The sequence below is a fragment of the Mirounga leonina genome, unplaced genomic scaffold (assembly GCF_011800145.1).
Source record: "Mirounga leonina isolate KUSES-001 unplaced genomic scaffold, KU_Mleo_1.0 Mir_173, whole genome shotgun sequence".
In the NCBI taxonomy this organism is placed as follows: Eukaryota; Metazoa; Chordata; class Mammalia; order Carnivora; family Phocidae; genus Mirounga; species Mirounga leonina.
In genome coordinates this window covers 24,473,049-24,486,158 of record NW_023270447.1, presented here as the reverse complement: position 1 = coordinate 24,486,158, position 13,110 = coordinate 24,473,049, and the positions used below count along the sequence as shown (strand labels likewise).

The 13,110-nt window shown below is 34.1% G+C and overlaps 1 protein-coding gene across 1 annotated transcript in view; it reads left to right on the top strand.

Moving 5' to 3' along the window:
- SPATA1 (spermatogenesis associated 1) overlaps nt 1-13,110 on the top strand; it is a 49,202-nt gene that overhangs the window by 20,416 nt on the left and 15,676 nt on the right. Inside the window, 4 exon segments of the mRNA XM_035018155.1 lie at nt 1,387-1,440; nt 1,538-1,766; nt 10,908-11,031; nt 11,998-12,058. Of these exon segments, the coding sequence (XP_034874046.1) occupies nt 1,387-1,440; nt 1,538-1,766; nt 10,908-11,031; nt 11,998-12,058 (468 nt within the window).

The following is a 13,110-nucleotide window of genomic DNA, read 5'->3' as shown; positions in this document are numbered from 1 at the left end:
CTCTGCTTCTCATTCGCGCGCTCTCTCTTGCTCTCTCACTCTTTCTCAAATAAATAAAGTCTTTAAAAAAAAAAAGAAAGATAAATATCTGATCTTGCAAAAATGTTGGGTAGGAAAAGCTTTCTGAGCAGAGAAAATAGAACGAGCACAGAAGTGGAAAAACAGGCAACTAAGAAAGTAAATGTTTCCTTTTTTATTGGAACATGGTGTAAAACGTGATAGTAGAGAACAAGTTGTAAAGTGATTTGTTGAAGGTCTTGAATGCCAGATTTGTTTGTTTCTGAAGCATTGGAGTTTTTGAGCAAAAGATGACATGATTGGAGCCTTCAGAGACTAGAGGCAGGGATTGTAACTAGGAGACTTTAGGAGACTTTTGCAGTGGTTAGGCCAGAGATACGGAGGGCCTAAGGAATAGCAGATAAAATCTGTTGCTATTTTTCTTCTTGGTTCTCCATTTCAAACACAAAAATCCTTGGTCCTGAAATACAACAAACTCCTTTCTGATTTATGATCTTTGCACTTGCCTGGAAATTACTTCCCCATAATTTTCAAATAACTTGCTTTTTCTTTTCATAATTCAGGTCTCAGGCTCAAGTATTATCTTTTCAAAAGGGCCTTCTCTGACCACCTAGTTTTTAGATATTCTTTCTCTTAAGTTGCCCTCTATTACATCAGTTTTTTATTTTCATAAATCACATATCACTATCCTAAATCACGTTTATTTAACATCCATTCTCTTAAGTAGAATATAAGCTACATGAGAGCAAGGACTTTGTCCTGTTTACCATTGTATCTCCCACCATATAGAACCCATAGTTCTGACCCATAGTGTGGGTCTGCCTGACCCATAGTATGCCCTAGTATTTGTTGAATGAATGGATGGATGGATGGATGAATAACAAATGAACTCTGTGGGTTGTATATTTAGAAAATAAAGTACACAACATTGGACTTTGGAGCCAGATTATCTGGTTTTGCATCCCAATTTGGAAAATTCCTAGTTATAAAATCACGGGCAAGTTATTTAACTTCTCTTTCCTCAATCTTATTGTCTGTGAACTATATATAATATGTGTGCCTATCACATGGAATTGTGAAGATTAACTGAGCTAGTATATATAAAGTACTTAAAATAGTGCTTGGCATATAATGAGTCCATGCAAGTGATAGCCATAATTATTACTACTAAATGACATAGAATTTCTTTTATGTTTTGTATAGTGAATAGAAATAGGATTATGTTCTACATTTTCTAGACTCTAGCCTTAGTTATCAGCTTTTAGATTTGATTTTTATGTCACAGGTATGTGCCTTCTGCAAAAAAAAGGAATAAAAATAATTGAAAACTTACAAAGCTTTATATTTTTTTTTGTCATCTATTTCTAGGTGAAGGTAAAGCAAGAATCGGAACTGAAACTCAAATCATTTGCTCCTCCATATGTATGTAATGTGACATTTTAAACTTATGTTAATTTTTTTAACTTACTGTTTTTTTAAATTACAAACTAATTTTTTTTTAATTTCCTGTATGTTTTAGGCTCTTCAACCAGAATTATATTTGCTTCCTATAATGGATCATTTAGGAAATATTTATTCAGCATCAACTGTTTCTTTAGATGGGCAGCAGACTAATAATGGTGTTGCTGAGGCTGATGGAATAATCCACAGACCACTTAGTGTAACTTTGTTGAACGAAGAACCTGGAACAGATCCCAGTTTTTTAGTAAACACTTTGAAAGAGCTTCTTAACAAAAATCAGGAAGAAGGTGATTTCAACTGGAATGGGAAAAACAAAGAGGTTATTATAGTACGTTTTAGTAGTCAGGTCTGTGAGCAAATTCTGGGCAAATCTAGCCTTACACAAATGTGGCAGTATAAAAGGAAAGCTACAATTCCATTTGGGGATTTTTAAAAATAGTTTCACCAAGTGAGAGAAAAAAAATTTACTATGTTAAAAGCCAAATCAAAATACTTATCACACTTAAATAAACTCTACTACCTTCTTTTATAATAGTTTCAGATAAAGTTAAGGCTAAAGGAGAAAGGAAGTGATCGCTGAATAAAACCTTGGTGTTATTACTATAAGTGAGAAGGATCTTAGCCACAATAACTGTATCAAATCAAAGCAAATCAACTTTAATGCTGGGAGACATTTGTATTTCAAAGAATCAGAAATTTTTATATGATTACATTCATCAATGTACTGATAGTTCAGTTCTTAAAAAATGGTAGATAAAATTAAACATATAAATAAAGCTGGAACTATACTATAAGAACTTACTGAAAAAATATTGCATAAGGAAATAAACTGTTCGTGATGGAAAAGCAAATATACTAAACATTTATAAATGAACCCCTCCAATTAATGACAACATCCATTACAGCTGCAAAATATACATGTTCTTAACCAGTTGCATTTTTCTCCATCATCAGTTATAGCCATTCTTACATTCTAAGTTTGTGCTATATCCAATGATAGTTCAAACTTAGCACCTTCTTTAGTATTTACCCTTCTGACATGTTTTATTATTTCTGATGAGACATGTGGATGAGATCCACCTATTTTTTTTGATGCCAGTGAGATGTTCAGTGAGAATCTTTACCTCCTTGATTTAGGCTTGTCTCTCTACAGTGTTAAATACTGTTTTCCAGTCATGGTATTACTTAAAGGTTAAAGGGGAAAAATACCTGGGGAAAAAAATTCAGAGTAGAATCCCAGCATTCCTGAAAAGTACAAGGTCAAGTGGCTGATGAAGTGGGCAGTAGCCTACATAAAGCTTCACAGCTTTCACATCCTGGGCTACTGGCCAGATATTTGCACAAAACCCAAAAAAATCTTTGGTGGGAGTATTTAACCCTTGAATTTTATACAAGTGTAGTTTTTAAATTGTATTAATTTCTTGGTGCTTTACTCCAAAAAAAGTATGCTGGCCAGCATATGCTCATTTTTAAAAAGTTCTAGAAACACCAATAACTATGAAGAAAAAAATTAAGATTAAAAATAATTCTACCATCCAGAGATGGCTTCTGTTAGTATTCTGGTTTATATTCTTTTAGTTATTTTTTTCAGTTCTTATATGTAATAAATATTTTTAACTTTTAAAAATGAAGATACAAACCCTCTTCGAGCCTCTTCTTGTATTTTAGAATATATTGTAGATATTTCATATCAATAAATATAGATCTACATCATTATAGAATTCCTTGTGGTATAACTTATGTACCCAACACTGTATCAGTGTTTTTGCTATTATGAATACTGCTGCAAGCAACATTTTTCTAAGTGCTTTGTGCATTTGTCCTGTTATTTTTTTTTTTATTAGAAGTTTAATGACTGTTTCTAAGGCTGTGTTTTTTGTTGTTATTCTTTTTCTTATAAGAACTTTTCAACATTGTGTGTCTTCCTCTGGTCACATCCTCTTTCTTCCTAGAGATAACTACTACTTTGATTTTTTTGAGATAATTGTTTTCTTTATAGTTTTACAACCTAAATATGTATTCCTTAACAGTAGTTTAGTTTTGTATGTTTTGAATTGCATTAAGATGGAATAAGATTGAAAGTATTTTATTTTTGACTTCTTTTGTTCAACATTGCAAGATTCAATCATGTTTCACATAAAATACCATTTCATTTTTTCATTGTTGTATAATATTCCATTATATGACTATACCATAATTGACTTATTCTCATGATGGACATTTGGTTTGTTGCCAGTTTGCGGGAATTACAAATATGCTTTTATGTACATTATTGTACATGACTCTTAAATGTACATGTGCATAAGGATATCAAGAGAGTGTACCTAGCACTGGCATTGTTTGTACATATTCAGCTTTACTAAATAATGTCCACATGTTTTCCAAGGTGGTTGTACCCAGCAGCAACATCTGAAAGTTCTATTGAACCATAACTTGCCATTCTATCAGATATTTTCTGTCTCCTGTTTCTCTGCTGTACATTTTGGATAATTTCTGCAGATTTTTCTTCCAAATCTATTTTACTGATTCTCTCTTTAGTTGTGTTATCTCCTGTTAAATCCTTACACTGAATTTTTAATTCCAAATATTTTTCTTTTCTAATGGTTTTCTTTGGTTGAACATGTTTTCATATGTTTAATGGCCATTTGGATTTGCCTTCACTCAAACGTTTTGCTCATTTTTCTTTCTTTTAAATATTGATTCATTTAATTTACATATATATTTTTCCACGATATGTGTGTGTGTGTATGTCTGTGTGTGTGTGTGTCTGTTTGTATATTTAATTCACTCTAGATTTTAGTTCATGGCTTGTCTTTTTATTATCTTTATGATTCTTTTGATGAAAGGAATTCTTAAATTTTGTCAACATGCTCTAAGTGTTGCAAGGATTGTGTTGACATCTTCAACTCTTTATCAGTTTTGCTTATGTATTTTGAAGCTGTTATTTAAATGCATGCACATTTAGGATTATCATGTCTTGATGAATTGACCCCAATGTGATTATGTAATGTTTCTCTTTATTTCTGGTAATAGTCTTTATTTTAAAGTTTATTTAGTCTGATATTAATATAGTCACTCAAGCTTTCTCTTTATTAGTGTTTGCATGGTGTATCTTTCTCCATTCTTTTATCTATTACTGAATATCCAAAGTGGGTTTCTTGTAGACAGCAAATATTTAGATCTTACTTTTTAGTCCAGTTTGACAATCTGTGCCTTTTACTAGGGGTGTTTATTTAGACCACTTACATTCAATATAATTATTGATGTGGTTGGTTTTAAATCTGCCATCTTGCTATTTGTTTTCTATTTGTCTCATGTCTTCTATCTTCCTAGTTTTTCCATTTTCTTGACTTTTTCTAGATTGAGAAGTTTTTTATGATTCACTTTTATCTCCACTATTGGCCCACTATTTCTCATTTTAGAAAATTGTTAGTGGTTGCTATAGGGAAGAGGTCAGCAAATACCTATATTTATACTTTTTTAAATTTTTTTTTTAATTTTTAAGTAATCGCTACGCCCAATGTGGAGCTCAAACTCACAACCCCAAGATCAAGAGTTGCATGTTCCACTGACTGAGCCAGCCAGGCACCCCTATTTTATTTTATTTTATTTTATTTTATTTTATTTTATTTTAAGATTTTATTTATTTGAGAGAGAGAGAATGAGAGACAGCACGAGAGGGAAGAGGGTCAGAGGGAGAAGCAGACCCCCTGCTGAGCAGGGAGCCCGATGCAGGACTCGATCCCAGGACTCCAGGATCATGACCTGAGCCGAAGGCAGTCGCTTAACCAACTGAGCCACCCAGGCGCCCCCCTATTTTATTTTAATCCACACCTATGGCTTGTTTTCATAAATAAACTTTTATTGGAACACAGCCATACCCATTTGTTTACATATTTTCAATGATTGTTTTTATACTACAATGACAGACTTGAGTAGTTGTGATAAAGACCAAATGTCCATGAGCCTGAAATATTTAGTATCTGGCCCTTTAAGAAAAGGTTTGCTGACTCTTGCTCTAAGGTATGCATAATACACTTTTAATTTGAAGTCTACTTTCAAATTATATACAACTTCATATATAAGAACCGTATAGCAGTATTACTTCTATTTCCTCCCTCAATTCCTTTGTGCTATTGTTGTCATATATTTTACTTCTGTATATAACTCCACAATAAATTTTTACCATTTTTACTTTACGTTGTTAGTTATCTTTAAAGAAATTAAAAGTAAGGGAAAGAATGACTTTTTATATTTAGGAGAGAGTTTTTCCCCCCACCCAGTGGTAGTAAACCTATGCTTTGTATCAGTGCATGATCCTGGGCCCGAGATGATCCTTACAGCTTTTGCTTCTACCCTTCTTTTAGGCCTTTATCTGACTGGTGATGAGAGGGTTTCCTACCCCCTCCCCAGTGATAAGACTTTTCAAAGCTAATATTGTTGGAAGGAGAGTCACCTACTTTCCCCTTTAGAGCTGATGGCTTTTGCCTCAGTTCCTCCATGAGAGCCAATAGGTTTTTGTGTGGGTTCTGAGATGGGAGAGTTTCCTGTTCCTCCCCGCAGTGGCTTAAGTCTTGCTTTGTGTGAAGGGGTTTCTCTCCTATGTGTCAATGATGGCTCTTTCAGGTCTCCGGCTCTACCCCCAGTCTTTCCTGTAAGTATGGTACAGGCACATGGAAAGGAGCTTGCTATTAAGTATTGACTTTCCTTTGTGTTTGAGGATTCCAGAGATTCTAAACTATCCTGGTAGCCTACATTGGCCTTTAGAATTCCTTTAAATTTTAGCTGTTTTCTTCTTATTTCTTTTAATAGTAGTTACTCCTTCCTCCTGTGGTCTGCCAAAGATGAAACAATTTTCTCCTAGGAGGGAATTGGAATTCAACTCCTTGCAACTATAATTCTCTAATGAGCTCAAGAAAATTTATTATTTTATAGATTATTTACCTTTTTCTCCTTGTTCAAGTGGGAGCACTGTTTCATCTTTCTATAATCCTAAGCAGAAATGGAACTGCAGTTCTTAAATTTTAATATCATCAAGTTTATTGGCATTTTCATTTATGGGTAGTTATGTCTTTTTAAAAAATCCCTTTTCTGCCCTGAGATGTAACATTTTATGGTTTCCTTTTCCAATTTAGTTTATTAATCTACCAGGAACTAATTTTTATATGTGATGTGAGATAAAGTTCCTTAATTTTTTTCCATATGTTGGTTGTTGTGCAGTTTCTTAAAAATGCCAAGTTACTCTTTTGTGGTACATGAGAATGCAAAATATCTGAGGTCTAACATTATGATATTATTAAATATAGCTGTTAAGAATGTGCATAGTGTGTTTTACAAGTCCTTTAATGAAGGAGACAGAGTAATGCTTTACTCATTTTCATATTGAAATGGGTATTCTCTTCCATTAGATATCTTCTGTTCTTTCCCATGGGTCTGTGCTGCACACCTCTACTTTTTTGTGTTTAATGTGTTTAATACTTGACTCTATTGTTGCCCCCAAACAAGTATACTTTTTTGACTTCTTTGGTTTCATCATTCTTCTAGTTGTTCAGACTTTAAGCTTTGAAATATTCCTCACTGTAGAATAATAGATTGTTAGAGTAAAGGAACCTTGAAAACCATTTTGTAGCCTCCTTGCTTATAATCTGCTTTCCAGTCTGTTCTCCAGAACGTAGTCAGCATCATTCTTCTTGTTACAGGCTGGATTATTTATCTCCCTGCTTGAAAACCTTTGAAAGACTCATTAATTACTACTTAAAGTCCAAGTTCTTTAAGATGATATAGAGAACGCTTTGTATTCTGACTTCAAACCCAGGGTTGCAAACCCAGGGTTGCAAATGTTTGGCCGTGCAGATTGTTCACTGCCTAATGCCAGAAGGCTTCCTTTACAGAGATCATGATATGAATGGAGCTTTCAGGATTTGCTTAATGTGGTAGTTGGTTCAGTAACTTTTAGCTATTATCATTACTACTACTACTACTACTACTACTACTACTACTACTACTACTACTACTACTACTTCTACTACTACTATAGTTTGGGGGTAGAAGGGGAGGAAGAAGTACCATGAAGTACAACTGGAGAGGTAAGTAGGGACTTGAACTGCAAGGGCCTTGGTTCCAAAACTAAGGAATTTTTAGGCAATGAGAAGCCATCTGAGCTTGTGTTTATTTCAAGTTTTTATTTAAATTCCAGTTAATTGGGCAGTGGGAGGGATGGGGTGGCTGGGTGATAGACATTGGGGAGGGTATGTGCTATGGTGAGTGCTGTGAATTGTGTAAGACTGTTGAATCACAGACCTGTACCTCTGAAACAAATAATACATTATATGTTTTTTTAAAAAAAAGAAGATAGTAGGAAGGGAAAAATGAAGGCGGGGAATCGGAGGGGGAGACGAACCATGAGAGACTATAGACTCTGAGAAACAAACTAAGGGTTCTAGAGGGGAGGGGGGTGGGGGGATGGGTTAGCCTGGTGATGGGTATTAAAGAGGGCACGTTCTGCATGGAGCACTGGGTGTTATACGCAAGCAGTGAATCATGGAACACTACATCAAAAACTAATGATGTAATATATGGTGATTAGCATAACATAATAAAATTTTAAAAATAAAAAAAATTCCAGTTAGTTAACATACAGTGTAATATTAATCTCAGGAATAGAATTTAGTGATTCATCACTTATGTATAACACCCAGTGCTCATCACAAGGGCCTGCCTTAATACCCATCACCATTTAACCCATCCCTCCATCCACCTTCCCTCCAGCAACCCTCAGATTGTTCTCTATTGTTAAGAGTCTGTTTTATGATTTGTTTGCCTTCCCCCCGCCATTATTATATGTTTCATTTCTTAAATTCCACATATGAGTGAAATCGTATGTTATTTTTCTTTCTCTGACTTATTTCACCTAGCATAATACACTCCAGCTCTATCCACGTTGTTGCAAATGGCAAGATTTCATTCTTTTTGATGGCTGAGTAATATTCCATCACACACACACACACACACACACACACCACAACTTCTTTATCCATTCATAAGTCGATGGACATTTGGGCTCTTTCCACAGTTGGGCTCTTGTTGGTAATGCTGCTATAAGCATATAAACATTGTGGTGCGTGTGTCCCTTCGAATCAGTATTTTTGTATCCTTTGGGTAAATTCCTAGTGGTACAATTGCTGGATCGTAGGGTAGTTCTATTTTTAATGTTTTGAGGAACCTCTATACTGTCTTCCAGCTTGCATTCCCACCAAAAGTGTAAGAGGGTTCCCCTTTCTCCACATTCTTGCTAACATCTGTTTCCTGTGTTGTTGATTTTAGCCATTCTGACAGGAGTGAGGTGATATCTCATTGTAGTTTTGATTTGTATTTCCCGATGATCAGTGATGTTGAGCATATTTTCATGTGTCTCTTGGCCATCTGTAAGTCTTTTTTGGAAAAGTGTCTATTCATGTCTTCTGCCCATTTCTCAACTGGATTATTTATTTTTTAGGTGTTGAGTTTAATAAGTTCCTTATAGATTTTGAACACTAACCCTTTATCAGGTATGTCATTTTCAAATTTCTTCTATTCCAAAGGTTGCCTTTTAGTTTTGATTGTTTCCTTCACTGTGTGGAAGGCTTTCATCTTGATGAAATCCCGATTGTTCTTTTTGTTTGTTTGTTTCCCTAGCCTCCAGAGACATATCTAGTAAGAAGTCACTATGGCTGATGTCATAGAGGTTGTTGCCTGTGTTCTCTAAGATTTTGATGATTTCCTGTCTCACATTTAGGTCTTCCATACATTTTGAATGTATTTTTGTGTATGGTGTAAGAAAGTGGTTCAGTTTCATTCTTCTGCATGTGGCTGTCCAATTTTCCCAACACCAGTTGTTGAAGAGACTTTTTCCATTGGATATTCTTTCCTGCTTTGTTTTAATGGGAGTAACATGATTGGATTTCAGTTCTGGAAAAACAACTTACGTTACATTATGGAGAATAGACTGAGGTAATAAAGACCTGAACTATGAAATGCAGTGGAACTGAAATCAGAACTTGAAGTCAAGAGACTCCTGAAGATTGGGTGCTGTGCTGCGTGCTTGACATGTACTCTGCCATTTTAGAGATAAGAAAACTTGGGTTAGAGAAGTAACACCTGCTGTGACAGTGCCTGTGTTTGACTAAAGCCCATGCTTTATTTATAACACTGTGCTAGAGTCATACTGAACTTTTCACTATTGTCAAAAATGATGCATATTTTAGTACTCCGTATCTTGCAAATGCCATTTTCTTTGCTTAAATTCTTCTTACTCTCTTTGTCAGGCAAACATCTCACAGTTCAAAACATAGTTTCACAGTTATCACTTCCTCTTCTCTGAATCTATAACATTTTGTGCATATATTACTATAGCTCTCAAAACACTATTACGATTTTTTAAAAAGTGAATAGACCTTTCTTTATGTCATTAAATTGCAGAGGTATTGAATGGTGCAGTCATCATGCTCTAAGCTGTTACTAGGAACGAGATACATGTGCCATATCCCTATCACAATTACTCAAAATCTGAATTTTGCATTGTTGTTTCTTTCTTTGGGTGGGTGGGGGGATGGTATTTTACTATTAGCTTTTAAACAGCTGATATATCTGGGTTTTGTTCATTTTGCGTCATATATATCCTTTAGAAAATCCCTGTTTGTTGTTCTAAAAAGACTATTTCAAATGTACCAGCTGGGAAATGTAGCTACTAGACTAAAATCAGTATGAGCTTCAAGTTGCAAAATTTTGTGGCAACCCTTATAAATGATTTTTCAATTATTAACATGACTCATTAATTTTTTCTAAATTAAAAAATTTGATTTATCCACAGGAAAAATATCTGCATTAACACTGCCAGGTTCATAGATCTTTTGTTCATATAGATCATATAGAACATCAATGTTAACATTTTAAAGACATTGCATAGTTTTCCTATATGGGGATATTTTGTTAAAATGAAGGGAGGTTTTATAAATAGAAATGTATGTGAAATAACAAATGACATTATATGCTCTGTATTTTCCAAGAAAATTTCCTCAATACAGTTTCAAAAGATGCTTTTGGCAAAACTTTCTGAGGACAATTAAGTTTGAATAAAACCTAACTTACCCCCATCTTGCAGATTCACATTGTACATAAAAACAGAGAAATCCTGCGGGGGGGGGGGGGGGGGGCGGTGTATATTCCTGGTATTCGTTTTTTCTCAAACTGAATTGACCAAAGAATTCTTCACATAAACTGTTTCATGAAATTCACTTTGGAAATTGTTGCCTTATATCATGAATTGTAGAGTCCATGGAGATTCTGAAACATGGGACAAGATTATAGTATGTACATATATATATATTTGTATGAAATTTTATTTTACTATTTTCTTAATATTATGAACTTTATTTGCCATGGATGAACAGCAACATCAGCTGGGGGAAAAGCCACTCCAAAAGAAAACCAGACTGGAAAAAATCAAATTGGAAATTCTGAAGTTCCAGGATCATTGGGAGAATCAAATAGTGATTATTTTAGCAACAAAAAAAGGTAATTAGTTTAGATGTTGATTCCACATATCGTAGTCTATAAGAAAGAGTGAGCTATCCAGGGTACTTTTATAAGGACTTCTAATTAGAACAAACATATGAGTGAAATTAGTGATATTTTTAGTTAAAATGACCTTGATTCTAATCTCTACTGTTATATACGAACATTCCTCTCTAATGAATAATTTATCCCTTAAATTTATTTCCATTATAATTATTTTATCATCAAGGGCAGAGTAATGACAGAAAAATTTGTCTTTATTTGCCTTTATTAGAATTTTTCTGCCTCACTTAGATTCTTGGTTATGGGTAAACTAACCAGTGTGCTTGAGCTTCATATGGAATCATTTCATTCAGAATTATAGTATTTATTTATTTATTTTTTATTTATTTATTTATTTTTTAAAGATTTTATTTATTTATTTGAGAGAAAGAGACTGAGAGACAGAGAGCAGGAGAGGGAGGAGGGTCAGAGGGAGAAGCAGACTCCCCGCTGAGCAGGGAGCCTGATGTGGGACTCGATCCTGGGACTCCAGGATCATGACCTGAGCCGAAGGCAGTCGCTTAACCAACTGAGCTACCCAGGCGCCCCAGAATTATAGTATTTAGACAACAGTTTTGCATATAGTCTTTTGAAGTTAAGATAAGGGATTTTATAAACAATCATTCTCAAAAGAACTACAAACAAAATATGTTTCCAAAATTTTTATTTTACTTTGCTATAGACATTGCAATGTGATTTGAATTTAGCTGTAATATAATTAAATATGATTTTCTTATTCAAACTAAATGTAGTTTATGTTGATCATTAATGAGTTTGAAAGATAATATACTATGGTCTCAGGCTTTTTAAAAGGTTTTAATGTTACATTTGTGTTTATAGAATATCAAATAAGATATAAAATGTGAATAATATTCATGGAATCTTTTTTTTAATATGATTTTCAAATCTGTCATTCCCTTTAAGTCAATTTCTTTGGAAAAATGAAGATGATGGAGTTAATATCATTAGAACAGAGGACAATCAGGTATGATTTTAAAGTTTTTGTTTAAATGCAGTATTGCAACAACATTTATACTTAAATTGAAACAAAACTGCAGCTTAAAATGTTTAAGGTTATAGGATGGGAGATAAGCCTCAAGAAAATTCAGGAGCTTACCATTTCAGTGAAATTTTTGGGTGTTCCATGGTATGGGTGGGACATGTTGAGGTACGCCCTTTAAGTGAAAGCTAGGTTAGGATATCTTGCCCTAGTTATCACTGAGAATGAGTCATTTGATGGACCTCTTGATTTGGAGAAAGATTTGCCACATTTGGATGTGCTGCTTCAGATTTTTTGTTTTGTTTTTTGTTTTTAATCAAGTAATCTAAAAGACACCAGCTTTGGGCCCAAAGCAAGAGAAGGTTCAAAGGGTGATCTGAGAGACACTGCAAGCAGTGTTGCCGCTTGTGTTTTAACGGCCAGCGCATACAGTGCTGCTGCCTGATGTGTAGTAGATTGGAATGCTGACTGGAGTCTGAGACAAGCCCTAGTAGGGGAATCACAGCTCAGGGCCCTTGGGTTTTAGAGCAAAAGGAACATCATCTTCAGTAATTAATTGTTGTTGTTGCTGGATATTAATAAAACATGCTATCTTCATGCTTTGAAATTTTTGTCAGTCTAGCGGATGCTTAATGCTATCCATGGTTTGAATTTTAATTTCTCAGATTATCCATAAAGTTGGTCATGTTTTAATATTTTTGGTATTATTGGTATCCATTTTGGTAACCTTTTGAAAGTACCTTTTCAAGTGTTTCTTTTGAGTTGTTTGCTATATGTTTCTGATTAGTATAATTTTTTTAAGTACTCTAAAGATATTTCTTTGATGCTTATGTATGTTGCAAGTATCTTCTACTCTGTGCCTTGTCTATAGTCTACCTTGCTGAATGCCTTAAGTATTCCATATCCTTATTTTTTCCATATCCATATTATTTTCTCTTGCTATGTCATAGACTGAGAATGGTATATTAGAATCTCCTATTATTAGTGTGTTACTGTTTATCCTTACATCTCCTGTGGTTTCTGATTTATTTAGATTT